Source organism: Emys orbicularis, chromosome 6 (genome assembly GCF_028017835.1).
Source record: "Emys orbicularis isolate rEmyOrb1 chromosome 6, rEmyOrb1.hap1, whole genome shotgun sequence".
NCBI classification, from domain to species: Eukaryota; Metazoa; Chordata; order Testudines; family Emydidae; genus Emys; species Emys orbicularis.
Window position 1 is genome coordinate 99,698,028 of NC_088688.1, and position 20,267 is coordinate 99,718,294.

The 20,267-nt window shown below is 40.0% G+C and overlaps 1 protein-coding gene across 1 annotated transcript in view; it reads right to left on the minus strand.

Annotated features, from left to right (window-relative positions):
- PRUNE2 (prune homolog 2 with BCH domain) overlaps positions 1-20,267 on the minus strand; it is a 149,730-nt gene that overhangs the window by 67,838 nt on the left and 61,625 nt on the right. The window contains exons 5-6 of the mRNA XM_065406219.1: positions 8,454-8,612; positions 173-6,818 (exon numbers count right to left, since the gene is read on the minus strand). Of these exons, the coding sequence (XP_065262291.1) occupies positions 173-6,818; positions 8,454-8,612 (6,805 nt within the window). The remainder of the gene's footprint in view (positions 1-172; positions 6,819-8,453; positions 8,613-20,267) is intronic.

Here is a 20,267-nt window from a genome sequence, read left to right on the forward strand (position 1 = left end):
TTTCCAAGGTCCAGAGTTTCAGGAAGACACATGTATTCCAAATGCCATTCAGTTAAAGTCTCACCATTCAGTAACTATACTGAATCTTACTGTTCAGTAGCAATACTCTTTCTCAGACATTTACTACTTTGTCCCATTAACTTATTTTATTAGACAGTGCATAATTTCTTACCATTGGGTGATCCTGTGACTCCACCTGCTGGTGAATCAGTATTACTTGTTTTTGCTTCATGTTCTAATCCTTTCAAGGTATCAGAGGATTCAGGCATCACTTCAGACTCTACTGGTAAAGATCCCAATGCATGGTCTTCCTGGTGGCACTCTGCAAATGTGTCAAATGACTGATCTTTGGTAATGCTGTCTTTGGTCTCTAAAAAGCCCATTTTATCTTTTTGAGGAGTAAGTGGAGATAATGGCATTTCCACCGAAACATTGCCAGAAAACTGCTGCTTTAATGAAATCTCCTTTCCTCTCTCTCTGCTGCCAGTGGCTTCTGTATTAAACGATACATCAGATGGAGAAGAGTACACCCCTGGTGACTGTTCATTAGGTGATTCTTTAAACCAAGGATTATGACTATCAAGCAAATTTTCAGGTGCTTTTACTACATTGTCAGCATGCTGACTAACTGCAGCATCTCTATCATTATCATCCAATGAGGTTTTTAAGAAGAGTGTTTGTCCACTAGTTGCATCCCTTTCTACTGCTACTTTGTGTTTACTGTCTAATATTGTCAGTTTGCTCACTTCACCTAATGACTGGATGTTAGTGATTGAGGTATTGGAGCTATTTTCTATACCAGTCTCATTCCCATCAACACACATGTCTGATATTTCTACTTTATCAGTAGTCACTGCTGTATGGTCAATAGCAGGAATTTGGCCAGTTTCAGCTGAGACACTCAGATCTTTTATGCTTTCTTCTGAATTATCAAGGGGAAAGAAAGCAGTGGCAACTACATGTCTCTTGGAGCGATCTACATTGACTGAAGCTGCAAGATTATTATTTTCATAGCAAGTATCTTTAAGATTTAAGGAAGCCATTCCCAAATCTTCAGCAGAGGAGCCTGCTGAATCCATTAGTTCAACAACTGGTTTCTTTTCTAAATCAGATTTTTTCAAGATATTTTCCTTTCTGAATTCAGAAGCTTCAAAAGCTTTCGGAGATATTAGCTGATCAATCTGTGTTCCATCATCATTTTCTGGACTATTTCTATCAGGAGATGTCTCTACTTTGTGAGTTACTAATTGCTGTTTAAAATCAAAGTCTGCTTCTTTGCTTATATTTGACATTGTGAGAACCAACTGACTAACTTCTCCTCCAGCCTCAGCCAACGCATGAGTAGATTGTGAAGATGCATGCTTAGCTACATATTCATGGCAAACATCAGGCCTGTTTGAGGCCTGTGAACTGCTGTCTTGGTCACAGTGACTTAATATATCAGGATTTTCACCATCAGCTTTCAAAATAAAAAGCTGTTCAGCATCAGTCCACAAATCAGGATCTACTGAGAATAGCTGATTACTTTCCGGAGTCTTGTCCTGTAAAGTATATGGGGAACATGTAATTTGGGGAACTTCAGCTAATTCATTCCATCTCAGGCTTGACTTTTCTATCAGTTTTGGGGATGAGTCATTTGCAATGAAAGCATTTTTGGGGGAGCTGCAGACTTCTAAAGTTCCACTGGTATTCCATTGTTCTTGAACAAATAGATCTTTATTTGAAGTGTTCAGTATTACATCCACATTATCTCTTGAAAGATCAAGTATTAGGTTTTCCTGGACGAATGTGTTTGGCATATCTGGTTGCCACTTTTCTGAAAAAGGATTTTTAGAAGTATCTTGATCTCCATCAATTGTGACAAAAGGTTGCTCTTTTAAATCCCTTTCTTTCTTACCCAGTGCCAGTGGATCAGACAGTTTAAGCTGTACAATATCTGGATCAATTTGACTCTCGTGAATATTCCCGGAATGCACTATACTTTCATATTTCTCTTCATTAAAGTACAGAGGGGGAGACTGATTTGCGTGGCTACCTGGATAAGCAGGATATGCATCTTTTAGTCCTTCACTTTGCACTGGTGCTCCCCAGGCATCAAGCTTAATATTTGCTAATTGATCAATTTCTAAACCATCATCTGAATTAGAATATTGCCCTTCTATTGGCTTGTCTTTATGCGGTTGTGAATTCCACCATTCTGAATTGTCATCCGGAAATCCAAATGTTTCAATGGTGGACCTTTGATTTGTTTCAGAATCAGCTTGCAATGATATATTCCATGTATCTGAATTCTTTGAAGAATATTCTTTGTTATGTCCTGCTGCAGAAGTTGGGGCAATATAGTAATCCATTGTACATGAACTCCAAACATGTGGATGGTCTGGATTTTCATGGAAAGTATTCACTTGAAATTCTCCCTGACTTGTTTCCCAGCCGTCTAAATATTCAAAAGCTTCACATGTATCATTGTTAGTTGTGTTTAAGTGTATAATATCCTGTTCCATTGATATATTCCAAGGTTTTACATTTTCAGAGTTTTTATTTAAGATGGCCATCTGAACCTCTTTATCCAGTTCAGTTTCAGCATCTAAACTGTCTTCAGAACTCACTGCATTGGATTGTGCATAATCATGTTCTTTAGTTTCAGAAACTTTATGCTCATTTGCTTGATAGTTGGAATCTATCTCTATCACTGCCAGAGGTGCCTCTGAATTTTCAGAATCCTCATTTGCTTCAGGACTTGACATAGAAGATACTGTATCATCATCTACGTGTGCATTCCAAAGATCTAAATTTTTAGGAACTCTGTGATCATTGCTCTCTTCAGATTCTTCCTGACTTTTATTCTCAAAGCCCCCTTTTTCAGGAGCTTTTTCTAATTTATCATTGGTGATATTCCAAATGTCTTCACTTTCTCTGTGATAGGTAGCTGGCATGCTTCCCCAAACATGCACATTTGCAGCGGCATCACTTATATCAGGGCTTGTGGCACTGGACTGTGTATAATCATTTGTTGAACCACTCCATACATTATCCTCTTCACAATCACTTTTGATTTGTGTATCTCCTGGAAGGCTACTCATGGTGTTTCTCATTTCAAGAACCTCACTTGTCTCAGGACTTCTTCCAGGAGACTGTGTATCTTCACTTGTGTGTGAATTCCAAACACCTAGAATTTGGGGAAAATCATGATGAGATGTGATGTCAACATATTCCTCATCTGGAAGTTTATTCCCAGATTCTAAACCTTCAGAAGCATCACTTCCCCCAGAATCCATTTCATGTGATAATGAATTATCCATAATAGACATATTTGTAATGTCAGGCACTTCAGCAGATTCAGAAGAGGGATTCACTTGAATTTTAATCTGCAGAGTCTCACTCATGAAAGGTGTTTCATGAGCATCACTTATCTCTGGACTATGTTCAGAAAAACCTAATTCAAAACTGCAGATGTCTAAATTGCTAGGAACTTCCTCAGATAAACTCTCTTGAGCTTCTCTTAACACCTCTGGTGCTTCATTTATCAAAGGACTTGATGCAACTGATTGAGAGCTACTCTTCACAGACTCATTCCAGATATCTAGATTTTCAGGCACTGTAGGAGAATGATTTTCTTGGCTATCCTCGCCTCTGTTATAACTTTTAGAGGCACTTTTCATCTCGGGACTTGTTGCACCCTCTGTAGCGGTACTTTCCTTATCAGTATTTGTAGGAAGTGACTGTGATATATTACTATGGCTGTAATTTTGTGGTTGACCGAAATCTAAATGCCCAGAATGTCTTTCTTCCTCAGGACTTGTTGCAGAAGATTCTGCATTGTTCTGCAAAGGTCCTTTCCTCTGTTGCTGATTGGCAGGGTTAGACGAACAAGAAAAGGGCATATTTATTTCTGATTTCTCTGTTTCTAAAGCCTTGTAAATGTCACTGTTCCTTATTTTTTCTGGTGAGTTAGGAATTTCAGATGTTGATGTACTTTCTTCTGAATCTGTTATACATGATAATTTAGATACCACTGATGGTGACACTCTGTTATCTTGCATGGTTGTGTTCCAAACATTGCTAATGGTTAGCTGTCCACTCATCTCATCCATTCTTTTATATTCATCTATTCCTTGTTGAGAAGTACCAGAGATACCATTATTCTCCCATCCTGCCTGATGATTCTGCTGAAGGTGTACACTCCACAGATTCAACTGTGGCTCTGAAAGCTGAGTTCTCACCTCTGAATCTTTATTAATGCTTCCTTGTACTTGCCCATTAACTGAAACCTCATTTTCTAAGTCACTTGCTTTCAAGTCCAAACCATTACCCATCTCTGAAGTTCTTGCAGATAACTGTGTATCCCCAACGATGACCCTGTTCCATATTTCTACATTTTTTTCAGCTGCAGTTGGTCTGGTATTCAATCCACCATGTGGCTGAGATAAGTGGTTGACTGTTTGATTATAAACCTGCATGACTCCAGTGTCCTCAGAACTAGAATAACTTTCACTGATATTCTCATCACCTGAAAAATACTTAGTAGCTATTTGTTCTGAATTCAGTGAAACTGTACAAGTGTTTGGAAGAGCAGTAATTTCAGAGTTTTCTGCTTTTAACTGACTGACATTATTAAGAGACACATTCCACATTTCTGTGTTTCCTGAGCTTAGAAAAGGCATGCTTCTAGTGGATGGCTGTGGTAATGATTCCTTATCTGTTTCCTCCAATATTTTAGGTTCATCTGAATTTGAGTTAATCACTTCATCAAAAATTGTTTCTTTGTCAAAATGCTTGTCCTCATTTTCCCTTTCGTCCCCTATAAATGTAGGTGATATGTATGAATCAGATGTTGAATAATTGGTATCTGGTGGAGAAACAACTAAATCGTCACCTGCATTTGATGAACTAAAGTCTGAGTATCTATATGACAAGACAGAATCTTCCCATGGAACCAGAGTTTCTAGTACGTCTTTCTCTCTGTCTTTTTCATACAGATCCCAGACATCCATATTTTCAAATTGTTTTGGTCTACATTTAGTGTCACCTAATACATTTTGATTTTCTATGGCTAGATTTGAATTGTTCTGCACATTATCAATACTGGACTTTGTATTTTCAAATGTGCTGTATTCTTCCACTGGATAAGCTCTCCCTTTGTTCCAGGCTTCTGAAGATATTTCATTGTTTGGGTTTTCAGACTCATTTTCTGCAGTGATGTCTGAAGAATATGAAAGACTAGTTTTGGACATGGCCCAGGCTTCAAGATTCCTCACAGAAGTTTGATCAGTGTCCAGTTTTGGCATACTCCATACATTTTCTGAGGGCTTAGTGCCATCTTCTTGATCAAACTCTGTCCAAACATCATAAGATTCTGCATCGAGTTGTCCACTTTCACCTACACTGTTACACCATGGAGCTGATATCACTGGGGTCAGTTGACTGGACTTCCACAAATCAGTAAATGCTTCCATTTGTTGTTTTGTCTCCTCTAAAGATGCATTTTGCCCGTGTGAGTGTTCAGTGGTTTTCTTCTGTAGCTCTAAGCTATGTTTATCTAGGACAGGGTTAAACTGATTCTCCCACAGACCTGTTCTTGAATATTCCATCTGCCTTGGTTGTTTTTGCAGGAATACAGAATCTGAGGCTCTTCTATCAAAGTGCTCCCGAAGTAATGGGCTTGCTTTACGATCTTTCCATGAATCAGGGCTTTGAAATACAGATTCCTGTTCACTTGAACTCCACACATCAGCATTTTTAGAATCTAATTCAAAACCATCCCACCAGCTTCCGTACCTAGCACGTGACTGAGAATAGCTTGCACTATCTATTTCATTAATTTTTGTAATTACATCTTGTGGAAAAAACAAAGGTGGTCCATTATCTAATGGTGAGCTTTCTACAAGACTGTTCATAGGAGTTGGTGGAATTCTTGTTTCAACATTTTTCAACACCCCAGGCGAAGAAGAATCATCTTCCACTAAATCTGTCAAACTTGAAGTTTTTTCAGACAAATCTCCAGGATTTTCTTGCCTAAATTCATCATCAAATTCTACTAAATTGTCTTCTTCATTTGTAGTCATTAGTAAATCAGTTGAATAATTAGCCATGTCATTTTCTGATAGATTTGTCTCATCAAGTTCTTTCTGCACAATAGGTGGTTGTCCTTCTGATGAATCACTATTCAGGAAGAAGTCATCTGCTGGGGAATAATCAACAGAATGAGAAGAAGATTCAGATCGAATTGTAACCATAGGTGCTAGATCAAAACTAAAAAGATCAAAGTTATCACTGTTGTTTCTAGATTGAGGTTGTTGTTCTTCTGGTATTGCCCCTTCAGGAATGGGACTATAGGAATCAAAACCTGGAAGGAGACTGTGATGAGCACCTTCTGCAACTGGGCTATCATCACTGAGAAAAACTGAGCTCTCCTTGGAAGACCGGCTGCTTCTAATGGTAGCCAATCCACTGTCTGGACTCACAAGGTCTATATTAACATCAACATGGGCTTGGATAGAGCCATTGAGATCTTGAGGATTTTCTATAAAGTTGACAGAACTGGGCTGTGGTTCTATGTCAGAACCATATAGCTCCATGATACCAGAAGATCCCTGTGAAAGCGGAGCACTCCCAGCAACAGCTTCAGTAGAAGAAGTTCTGCTGTTTGGTACCATTTCTGGCTGTCTCCTGTTAATAACTTCTTTAATTATTAGAAAAATTTGATCACCAGTCACCAAAGTATTGTCTTGGTGATAAACGAGGAATTGGTCACATCCACATTCTAAAGGATCCAGCTCCAGGCAAGGATTCTGACATTCTTCTAATTCACAGCAAATCTGTTGGAAAATACAGTGGTTTCAAAAAGTCATTGTAAGGATAGTTACAAATGTACACTAATAGTATTATTGCCCACCTATTCTTGTTGGTTGATTTCTCAGCTATCTTCCTTTACCTATCTTTTTAATGAACTTTGAACACACTAATCCCCTTAAACTCAAGAAGATCATTACATAACATTTATTATTTAATTAACAAATAAACTCAGATTTTTGTTTGTATTCTATTCCCAATGGGGGAAATACTTATTTAGGCCACTGTCCTGCAATCAGATCCATGTCTGTGAGCTCCTGGGATGGTACAAAGTCTCCTCAAAGTCAAGTGGGCTCCACCCTGGTACAAGGCTCTGCCCATGCAGATCCATTTGCAGGATTAGCACCTCAGTGTGCACTGCACTTAAAATCATTTAAAAACAAGTCTAGAATACTAAAAATCATTTTCATTTAATAGTAACAACTATATGGTGCTCAAAGATCCAGTGAAATATTTATACTATTCATAACATCAAATCAAAACCTTGAATCAGAACCCTTTCACATTTTGAATAGGTAGCAGGAGTCTGATTTAAATTCCTGGATCTCAACCAATTCCAGTAGTCTGGTTTACAGGTTGGAACCAAAACTAGAAATTTGTTTCTTCCATTTCTGGATTGGATGTGGCCAAAATTACCTTGTGAGATTTTCACCTAAAATGAAGAAAATCTTACAAGATGGGCTCAGAGTGGAGCTCAGAAGCACTTCCTCCATTTTCGACCAAAATTTTTGTTGCTGTTAAAACCTAAACTCAAATCAGAATCCGAACTTTATCTTATATCTAATCCAAATCTAAACATGAAAACAGTCCCTTTGGTTTTTCTCTCATTTATATTGTATATGTGTTCACAACCCAGTGATCAGATTGCTATGCATAGGCCAAAATGAAACACACAATCAAGTTAAATCAACACAAAAATGTTCTGAACATTTTTTAATGAAAAGTCATCTGTATATCCCCTTTCTCTTTCTTTTGACCACTGGATCTTGCTGTATGACTGCTCTGGAACACTGACAAATACAGTAGTGTTTTGTTATGCAATACATAAATAATGCAAGAGATAAAGTGGATACGGTAATATATTTTATTTGACCAACTTTTGCTGGAAGAAGGAACAAGCTCAAATCTGGGGAAGAGCTCTGTGAAGCTTAAAAGCATCTTTCTCCATTCTTCCATAAACAGAAGATGGTCTAATAAAAGATACTGCATCACCCACTTTAACTCTCTCATATGCTGGGCCCAACATAGCTTCAGCAATACTGAAACATAATAATGCAAAACATAAATAATGCAAAAAGTGATAAAGAGTCCTATGGCACCTTATAGACTAACCGAAAGCTTATGCTCCAATACGTCTGTTAGTCTATAAGGTGTCACAAGACTCTTTGTCGCTTTTTACAGATCCAGACTAACACGGCTATCCCTCTCATACATAAATAATGCAGTCATTCCATATCCATGACAATAAAATGTTGTAGCACCCACACCATCACATGCTAAATGGTTATTCAGTGTTTAACCCATTTAATTATACAACAACTATTTTCAAGCACAATCAGTTCAGGAAGGACAATGTTTCATTCTTTCTTTATAGTACTTACTTGATTGCATAGCTCTAAGTTTTCTGAGTACACCACTATCTGCCGCTTAGTCTGCTCGTCCTCTGATAAATAGTTGGCCAAAATCACAAGAACATCAAAACCGTATTTATCTATAAATGCTTTCAGGTCACCAGTGATATTCCTATGAAATATGCAATCCTGGAATATGACAAGAAATTATATATTAAAGGATTTGATAGCTTATTCCTAGAACTCATCATCAAAGATATATTGGTTTCCACAAAACTTTTGTTAAGAAGGTTCTGGGGTGAGAGACAGACACTCTATAGCTAGATGCTTAGGGAACTGACCTGGGATGTGGGACATTCTCTGTTCTTTCTGATTTAAAACTGAATTTTTCATCCTACAGCACTTAAAATCAAGAATAACAGAGACTTGACTCTGGGTCTCCCACATCAGTGCCTTAACCACCAGGGTACCTGTGCACACATGCACAAGTCCTTTTTTGTGAAAATATTTGAGAGTTTTTGGTTTTGTTCTGCATTGGAATGAAAACAAATTCTGAAACCTTGAAAGTTTTCATAAAATGGAATTGTCATCCTCCGGGCAACTCTATTTGTTTCCCTTGCTCTTTAGAGTTGAATGTTTGGGCAAGCCATCAACCATGTTAAAGTACAAGTCAGTGTGGTAGCATGGGTATAACTGAGAGCAGAAACATATCCTAATCGTTATAACAACTATCACCAGCCTTAATAAAGTCAAATAACTGTTGTGATTTCAAGAACCATCCTCACAGCACAATTAAAAGACACATTACTTTTCATAATTTTTATTCACCATTTGCAATATATCTACCCTCTTAGAAGTTTGCAATTACCCTTGCCTTACCTTACCTATTAATCTGATTTGTTATTGTAGGGCTGCTTATGAGCAATGGGCTGCTGCAATGTCCAGAATGGAAACAAATGTTTCCGAAAAATTTAGATATAAAGGATTTATAGATTTTTGTCATAATGTTACATTTAAAATAACTATGCTAACAGAATGTTATTAAGGTTGCAAAGTCAAACACTGAAAAATTAGGAAAAGCCACATTCAAGTTGCCTGTGCAACTTTAATTTTGTCATAAGAACATAAGAACATAAGAAAGGCCGTACCGGGTCAGACCAAAGGTCCATCTAGCCCAGTATCCTGTCTACCGACAGTGGCCAATGCCAGGTGCCCCAGAGGGAGTGAACCTAACAGGTAATGATCAAGTGATCTCTCTCCTGCCATCCATCTCCACCCTCTGACAGACAGAGGCTAGGGACACCATTCCTTACCCGTCCTGGCTAATAGCCATCAATGGACTTAACCACCATGAATGTATCCAGTTCTCTTTTAAACTCTGTTATAATCCTAGCCTTCACAACCTCCTCAGGTAAGGAGTTCCACAAGTTGACTGTGTGCTGCGTGAAGAAGAACTTCCTTTTATTTGTTTTAAACCTGCTGCCTATTAATTTCATTTGATGACCCCTAGTTCTTGTATTATGGGAATAAGTAAATAACTTTTCCTTATCCACTTTCTCCACATCGCTCATGATTTTATATACCTCTATCATATCCCCCCTTAGTCTCCTCTTTTCCAAGCTGAAGAGTCCTAGCCTCTTTAATCTCTCCTCATATGGGACCCGTTCCAAACCCTTAATCATTTTAGTTGCCCTTTTCTGAACCTTTTCTAGTGCCAGTATATCTTTTTTGAGATGAGGAGACCACATCTGTACGCAGTATTCGAGATGAGGGTGTACCATCGATTTATATAAGGGCAATAATATATTCTCAGTCTTATTCTCTCTCCCCTTTTTAATGATTCCTAATATCCTGTTTGCTTTTTTGACTGCCTCTGCACACTGCGTGGACATTTTCAGAGAACTATCCACGATGACTCCAAGATCTTTTTCCTGACTTGTTGTAGCTAAATTAGCCCCCATCATATTGTATGTATAGTTGGGGTTATTTTTTCCAATGTGCATTACTTTACATTTATCCACATTAAATTTCATTTGCCATTTTGTTGCCCAATCACTTAGTTTTGTGAGATCTTTTTGAAGTTCTTCACAGTCTGCTTTGGTCTTAACTATCTTTAGCAGTTTAGTATCATCTGCAAACTTTGCCACCTCACTGTTTACCCCTTTCTCCAGATCATTTATGAATAAGTTGAATAGGATCGGTCCGAGGACTGACCCTTGGGGAACACAACTAGTTACCCCTCTCCATTCTGAGAATTTACCATTAATTCCTACCCTTTGTTCCCTGTCTTTTAACCAGTTCTCAATCCATGAAAGTACCTTCCCTTTTATCCCATGGCAGCTTAATTTACATAAGAGCCTTTGGTGAGGGACCTTGTCAAAGGCTTTCTGGAAATCTAAGTACACTATGTCCACTGGATCCCCCTTGTCCACATGTTTGTTGACCCCTTCAAAGAATTCTAATAGATTAGTAAGACACGATTTCCCTTTACAGAAACCATGTTGACTATTGTTCAACAGTTTATGTTTTTCTATGTGTCGGACAATTTTATTCTTAACTATTGTTTCGACTAATTTGCCTGGTACGTTAGACTTACCGGTCTGTAATTGCCGGGATCACCTCTAGAGCCCTTTTTAAATATTGGCATTACATTAGCTAACTTCCAGTCATTGGATACAGAAGCTGGTTTAAAGGACAGGTTACAAACCTTAGTTAACAGTTCCGCAACTTCACATTTGAGTTCTTTCAGAACTCTTGGGTGAATGCCATCTGGTCCCGGTGACTTGTTAATGTTAAGTTTATCAATTAATTCCAAAACCTCCTCTCGTGACACTTCAATCCGTGACAGTTCCTCAGATTTGTCACCTACAAAAGCCAGCTCAGGTTTGGGAATCTCCCTAACATCCTCAGCCGTGAAGACTGAAGCAAAGAATCCATTTAGTTTCTCCGCAATGACTTTATCGTCTTTAAGCGCTCCTTTTGTATCTCGATCATCAAGGGGCCCCACTGGTTGTTTAGCAGGCTTCCTGCTTCTGATGTACTTAAAAAACATTTTGTTATTACCTTTGGAGTTTTTGGCTAGCCGTTCTTCAAACTCCTCTTTGGCTTTTCTTATTACATTTTTGCACTTAATTTGGCAGTGTTTATGCTCCTTTCTATTTGCCTCACTAGAATTTGACTTCCACTTTTTAAAGGAAGTCTTTTTATCTCTCACTGCTTCTTTTACATGGTGGTTAAGCCACGGTGGCTCTTTTTTAGTTCTTTTACTGTGTTTCTTAATTTGGGGTATACATTGAAGTTGGGCCTCTATTATGGTGTCTTGAAAAAGCACCCATGCAGCTTGCAGGAATTTCACTTTAGTCACTGTACCTTTTAACTTCTGTTTAACTAACCCCCTAATGTCCCTTCTACATATGCATTACGATATAGGCTTTAATTATATTATCACATACTATTTTATTCACAGAATTCCTGCCTCATTCAGTGCCTAAACCAATGCTCTTTGAAGTCATGCAATTCTTTCCAAAATAGTGACAGGTTGTAATCTCCAGCAATAGAGATATGTTAACAGGTTCTATAAGAAATAGATATGACACAATGTAGTTTCAAAATTTGTACACAAATTATGACTATCATAATTCAGTGAATAACAAATACACATAATTAAGAAGAAGCAAATTGCACCAAATACTATTGAGCTAGATTCTCATTTACTTAAGGCCCCTCTAAACCACGTTGACACTGTAAATGGGCTTTAAAGCAGGTCTAAATATACAAAATTACAGTACAAAATTATGTTGACCTAATTTATGGTGCCATAAAGCCACTGCAGTAATTAAATCGCTTTTGCATGTCCACACTACTCTCCTTGTGTCAGCGGTGAGTGTCCTAACCAGGGTATTTGAATGGATTTAGTTGCCTTATGTCAAACTAACTCTGTAGTGTAGACCAGGCCTTAGATTTTCCAACATAAACCAGGTGTATCTCTTTCAAGTGTTGGTAACAGATACACATGCAGTACTTATGATCTCTGTCTTTCTTTAGTTCTCAGTTCTGACAGCCACCCTGTGAAATAATGAGCAAAGTCTGAGAAAACATTTGTATTCTTCCCTTATGCTTGTGCTATTTGTATTTGAGATAATTTATTGTTGTCTTCTAGCTAAGCACAATGTCATATGCTGTGATGGTTCTTCTGTTGCTGCTAAGCTATGCTGTCCCTGAATAAACAGTAGTTCATCATCAGTACAGCACAACTGTATATACAGGTTGGCATTTTATTCCCACTCCCAATTCCCCAACCCCCATCTGACTTCTACCTGATAAACTGCTGTTTTGGTTACATGTATACAAATACTATTTATTAATCTGCCCAAACATGTCCAAAAATGTGTTTCATCTTCCCTTAAGTTAAAATTAAAACAAAAAACTCTTTTTGTCAACTGTTTACAAAGTAAAAATATTGTTTTTCTACATTAAAGATGCATGTCCATCTTGCTATTTGTGTGGTATGTAACAATGAGATTCAATGAGTGTTAGGATTGCTACACAATGAACACTGAGTGTCAGAACAATGAGTGTCACTGGGATTGCTACACCCAAAAAAAGCATCCTATTGTTGGGCATCCATATCAGGTTCCAATAGACTTACATCACAAATAGTGCACAATGGCAAAAAGCCGTGAGAGACTGTGGTGAAATGGTCTGAATTTCCAAAATAAACACATTGCACATCTATTATCCTTTCTGAGGGCCAACTTGGCACATGTGCTGAAAAAGCCCAGCGTGCACCTACGGGGGGAGCATGGCCGTCTGTCACCTTTTTGCTCCTGGGGGCAGCCAGGGGCCACTGCAGTCTCTAGCATAACTTAGAGCAGCCTCAAGACCACATAAGTCACATGGGTTCATAAAAATCTCCTAGAGGATTGTATACAGTCTATGACTGCAGTCATACATCCTATGCCAAGGGGCAGCTGGAAGGTGCTGACAAAGAGCTGGCTATGCAGACTCAAAATCATCTAAGGATTCTCCCACAGCAGGGACTTTTCAGTTTATAGTACCTCCGCCCCCCACCCCCGCCTTTACGCTACTGGAGCAGCATAAAGGGGACTTAACATGGGCCAGAATCTGGCCTGCAGCCTGTTTGTTGGCCATACAAAGTAACATTAGTTAATTAGGGCACTAAATTATGTTTCAATCCTGGACCTCATACTAACACTCCTTTTTAGTTTTTATATTGGATTTTTCTCACAGCAGTTGTAAAGGAGTTATTAAACATTCTTTCGAGAATAAATGATCCAGTTTAACAAGAAGCTAAACGAAGATGGATTTGATTGTCAGAATTCCTATCTCCATTGGAGCAGCAAGAGTAGACAGCAGAATTGTCAACAGGCTTTAGACTGAACCACATTACTACAAACAGTGAATGGTCAATATTATACATGTCATTACAGATGCTCTGACCAAAATTGGCCAGGTGCTATACGTTAGATTCATGCTCTGAAGTCTGGAGTCGAGCATTCCTTGTTGACTGTGTCACCAGAGGTGCCAAGGATTGAAAGAAGTATGAGGATGAACTATAAAGATACTATCCCTAGACATTTTTTCTCTCCGGTTCAGGGATGAGCAACACCAGGAGGTCAGTGTGCCCACCATTTGTGGGCCTCTTGTGCAGATAAAGAGAGGATTGTATCAGCTGACTGGGATTCTTTCTGTCTTTCCAGGCACGATTTAGGAATATCAATATGGCAACTTTAATTATTTTAAATGGCACTAAATAAGTTTTAAAATACAAAATACAGAAGTTGGATATCTTGATTCAGAAAATAATAGTCTAGTCATACTTTTTTTCCCTCAGCACAGGAAAGGTTGTGGGGAGTGGAGTGCAACCAGACACCTGGATTCAGCTCCTTGATTCCTGGGATAAGTTTTGGCCCTGATGCAACTTATTATTATTTATTTGTATTACCATATGACTAGGAGCCCTATTCATGCACCAGGACCCTGGTGTGCTAGGCACTGTACAAACACAGATCAAAAAACAGCCTCAGTCCCAAAGAGTTTACAATCTAAGTATAAAACAAGAGACAACAGGTGAATACAGAAAAGCAGATAGGAGAGTACAAGGATACAATGAGACAATATTGGCCAGCATGACAGGCTGTGATCTAAGCACAACAATAGACTGTGATCTAAGCACAACCTACCCATTGTCAAATTGTTTGTAGATACCAGTGGAACTGATTTAAAATAAACGAACGGATTTATATCAGTGAGACTGAGGACAGAATTGGCCAAAGGGTGCCAGATTGAACACAAGCTTCCAAGGTCAGGAGCATCTGTGGGAGGACTGGGGTAAGGCTGTGTGAATAGACTGAGCCTAGGTTTGGGAACCATGGCACATTTCTAAGGGCTGGTCCACACTAACCCCCCAGTTCGAACTAAGATACGCAACTTCAGCTACGTGAATAACTGTAGTATCTTAGTTCGAACTACAAGGTACTTACTGCGGGTCCAGACGTGGCAGGCAGGCTCCCCCGTCGACTCCGCGTACTCCTCTCGCGGAGCAGGAGTACCGGTGTTGACGGCGAGCACTTCTGGGATCGATTTATCGCGTCTAGACAAGACGCGATAAATCGATCCCATAAGATTGATTGCTTACCGCCGAACCCGGAGTAAGTATAGACGTACCCTAATAGAAGTGAACCCGAATCCCCTCTTGATTTCAAATGGGTTCTGCATTCCATGCAAACTGCTCACACGGCCCTAATATAAACACAAATATTCTAACTGAAACCCTTATGATTTATGCTAGCCGATTTCCATTATTATGTTTAAAAGATTCAGTATTAATAAATTATGGAAATGTTGACAGGCAAATGATTTATGAGAACATAAAATGCATAAATTATACATGTTATTTATTCACTTTTTGTCATTCACTCTATAACTGGTAAACAAAGATGTTTCTCCATTTTTGCCACAAATTGGTTTTCTATTTATTTTCATCAGGCATCTACGGAACTTGTGGGATTTATTATTTAGGGCCTGATTCTCATTTACATTAGATCCTCTTTGCACCTACCTGGCAGTGTAAAGGAGGTCTTAAAGTGCATATAAATTATTTTTTGCCTCAGTACGCTCCTATTCTGAATTCTACCATTCCAACATGGTCTGAAACTAAGATTGTCAATCACAAAAGACATTAATTCCATCTGAGAGGAAGATTAAAAGTTGTGAAATTGTTACTGCAGGGGAGCAGCAAAAATGGAAATGGAAATACTCATTTTTGCAACTTCAAAGGTGTTTTTACTAAATGGATCTAGCTAATTACACTGCCCCCAGAGCTTTTTTGTATCTGGTTCCGTTAGGGTTCTGTACTATAATAAACTTATATTTCTTCAACTTTCATATGTTGTATGATATGGGTGTAGCCCAGGGTGGGCCAACTACTACATTTTAATCTGACCCTCGAGCTCCTGCCGGGGATCAGTCTGTTTGCCCCGCTCCACATGTGCCGTGGCTCTGCGTGGCTCCCGGAAGCAGCAGCATGTCCCCCCTCTGGCTCCTATGTGTAGGGGCAGCCAGGGGGGCTCCGCATGCTGCCCCAACCCCAAGCGCCGCCCCTGCAGCTCCCATTGGCTGGCAACATTGAGCTGCAGGGGCGGAGCCTGCGGACAGGGTAGCGTGCAGAGCCGCCTGGCCGTGCCTCCACGTAGGAGCCAGAGGGGGGGCATGTTGCTGCTTCCAGGAGCTGCTTGAGGTAAGCGCCACCCGGAGCCTGCACCCCTGACCCCCTCCAGTACCCCAACCCCCAGCCCCAGCCCTCATCCCCCTCCTGCCCTCTGAACCCCTCGGTCCCACCCTCCTGCATCCCAGAGCCTGCACCCCTGGCCGGAGCCCTCAGACATGCACACCCGCACCCCAACCCCCTGCCCCAGCCGTGAGTCCCCTCCCACACCATGAACTCCTCATTTCTGGCCCACAGTCCCAGCCGGAGTCCTCACCCCCTCCCGCACACCAACCCCCAATTTTGTGAGCATTCATGGCCTGCCATACAATTTCCATACCTAGATGTGGCCCTTGGGCCAAAAAGTTTGCCTGCCCCTGTTGTAGCCAGTCTGGCAATTTTGGGAAGTCTGACTGTACCATTTATGTATTCTGGTTCATACTATAAAATTGCTGTATCATGGAAGGCCTCTCTGTCTCTGAGGATCCACCTTTGCTGGTTAGCCTTTAAGGTATATACCTCCCAGACCAGAGACAATAGCTCATAGTTAAAGACTATCAGGGCCTGAACAGGCCTTCCTTGGGGAGAACAAAAGAGTAACTGTCTCCTAGGGAGTAACCAATTCTCCTTCAACAGGTAGTTGGGAACTCAGAGTGTGGAACCTTACCAAGGGCAGAACAAAGATACCAAGGTGGTGATACTACCTTGTAAAAATGACTCACAGGAGTAAGACCCACGGAAACACACAGGAATTTTGGGGAAGAGGATGGTCTGACTAAGCTCAGGGAAGGCAAGCTTGTGGGAGAAGGCCCAATGTTTCAGAATCCAAGCAGTGCACTAAAGCAGAAGGACCCTGGATGACTACCCATTACTCTTGCCCAACCCCAAAGAACGCTCTAGAAGAGTGGTGAGGAAACAGAGGGAGGGAAACACGTGTTGGGTTTATTATTTTTGTGTAGCTGTGTGTATTTCTCGTGCTATTAAAGAAAGAGCAATAGGGTTTTAGAAGTGCCTGTGTGTGTTAAGTGTGTTACACCTACCAAGTGCTCTCTTTGGCCTGGTCCACACTAACCCCCCACTTCGGACTAAGGTACGCAAATTCAGCTACGTTAATAACGTAGCTGAATTCGAAGTACCTTAGTCCGAACTTACCGCGGGTCCAGACGCTGCAGGCAGGCTCCCCCGTCGATGCCGCATACTCCTCTCGCTGAGCTGGAGTACCGGCGTCGACGGCAAGCACTTCCGGGATCGATCCGGGATCGATTTATCGCGTCTAGACAAGACACGATAAATCGATCCCAGAAGATCGATCGCTTACATCCGGACCAGGAAGTAAGTATAGACGTACCCTTAAAGAGGTAAACCAAGAGGCACTCACCATCTAGTGGAGTTATAGGAGAGGGTGTGTTTAAGTAATGGGAGAACCTGAGTGGTCAGCACTGGTTTTCAGGGCTGGGCAAGGAACCATATGGTCACAGCTCTCAGGAGAGGCTGCCATATAGAAGATCTGTACCCCAAGAGTGTGCCCAGAGGCCCTAAGACAGCAGGAGGGCCTGGACTTTGTTCAGACTGTGGAGGCTTAATACACATGGCATCCAATGACTGGATCCTCTCACAGCAATCTGCTGAGTGGCCGAGAGGTGCCACTTGGTGGAGTTGTGACAGCCAGGGATTCTTATCTTGGGACAAGATAGAAATAGTGGCTCATTTTACATGCCTTCCTTTCATTCCATTCTCCATGATCTCCTAGAAGATATCAGGAGGAAATGTCTGAGTTGTGGCTGTGTTATCTAGGGCTTACCCTTGATTTTTGTGTGTGTGTGACTGCATAGTCTAAGGGGAAGATTTTCAAAGGCACAAAGAGGAGCTAGGTGCTCAGCTCCCACTGAAAGTCAACTGGAGTTAAGTACCTAACATGCTTAGACACACAAGGTGGGATTTTCAAGAGTGCCAAACTCCCTGTTGAGAATCTTCCTCCAAGTCTTCAGTATCTGGTGATGGTGAACATGAAGAGATGGAGGATACAACCCAGAGAGTAAAGCTAATAAGATATTTGGGGATGTGTCATGGACTGAGTGAATATTTCCTAAGAGTATATACCTCTAAGTATTTTCCCAGGTCAGCCTTCATATCACGTTTTGCTGTTCAGAAGTTGGCTTTGACAAAGGAGATGCAGTTGGCTTTTTATATTGAAACCACCAGTGCGGTATCCTGATTCAATTCAGATAGCAGCATAGCATCTCTCCCTACCACAGCAGTATATAAGGAATGAGGAACAGCCAGCTCTGTAGTTAACATTTTGAATTACACCCAGGGTGGACTGGCAGCCAGTGTAGAGTAAAGAGGAGTAATATGCTCACTTCTGACTGTCCCTCTGATGTGGTAAGCAGCCACAGTCTGTACTAGTTGAAGCTTTCAGGGGGGGTTGGGTAGTGGGTTACAGTAGTTTAGCCTGGAGATGATAAAGACATAGAAAACTCAGACAAAGTCTGCATCGGAGAGGAAAGGGCACAATCTCTGTGACAGCTGAGCTGATAATAGGAAAAAGAATTTCTGGCTACGGCTGCTATTCGGAAATCTGAGAACACTGATGGATACAACAAGTTCCTGAGATTTAAAACCCACTGAGACAAAGGGAAGGGACACCTATTCAATAGTGAACAGTCATAACCTCATTCATTTCCTCAGAATACTTTCCCCAACCACCAGTGTCACTCCCATCTCACAAAATAAAGAATCCCTCGCAAAGTAAACCTGCACCCCTCATTCCAATAGATTCCATGGTGATTGAGGCAAGACAAAGAGATTCCTGCCTCATGAAGAAAATTTGTCAAGTAACAGCCAAATACGACTAGTACTCTGTATGGTAGCTCAGCATGATGCAGTTCTCTTATTTCTGAGTCAGAGGGCTTCAAGTTCAAATACCAGCTGAGGAACCCAGCCATGCTCCCTCGAATATTACCCAAGGATGTCTCTGGGATGCTGTGCTGCTGATAGTGTCATTCTTCAGAGACATAAAACCAATGTCTCCTTATTCACTCTGTGTTGTCAGGAAGATTTAAACCATATGGCCAACAAAATGACAACATCGCTCACATTAGTATTACCAGACAGTAGCTAACATTATTTCAAATATTTAAGAAAGGCTGCTTGCTAGTACATAAAAGTTTCTAAAGTTTCCTGTATAATGCTGGTATATCAATAATGATATATGTTTCATAAAGTGCTTTTGAATAGTCACTTCAGTGAAGTGTGTCCATAAAGTAGCTAAAACAACATGTTGTGCTCTGAGATAGATTTCTGTAATTATTCCAGCTAACATAAAATATAGGCTTCATTTGTGACGAGCAAGATAAATATCCTCTTAAAAAAAAGATTTTCTACTACTCATCATCATAAGAGTCAGGTTCTTCCAAATGGCAGAGTATCACAAAATTTAGACAATTCATGGCAGATTGGAACTATAGAACCTTTAAGAACAAACTTTCTATAGCTGAGTAAATAATCATCAGTAGAATACTGCATTTATTGCAAATGTTAACTGGGAATATATTATTTCCTGCAGAAATGGAAGACTACCAATGATTTCAAAAGATTAACTGCCACATTCAAAATTCATTATGAACACTGTAAAAAATATGCTAATTGAGTTAATGAAATAGCATAATAAGAAATACAATGAGGGCACAATGAAACAATGGGTAAGGTCAATTACCTATTACTTTTTGGTAAAAAAATTTTACTTTAGTATTTTAGCTTTTGTTTAAAAATTAATTGTTTGCACAGCACTCTGCAGCTTGTAAAGCACTATGTATATGTTTTATTAGTTTTCATGCGGTCCTTTATTTACTCCTGTAACAAAGGCAAAACTATTGTGAACAGATACAGTATAATTTTAAATAAGTGTCCCAAACTATGTGGTGTAGTGATCAGCTCTTTGCAAGAAAAGCCAATATCTTAGCATTCCTACAACAAACTCCAAACCATTTCCTTCAAAGTGTGAGTTGAGAGTCATATCAGGTTGTATACATAATGTATATATAAGAAGGCTCATATTAATATAACATGATGAAATGACATAAATAACAAAAGAGAACTGTCAACTTTAAAAAATAATA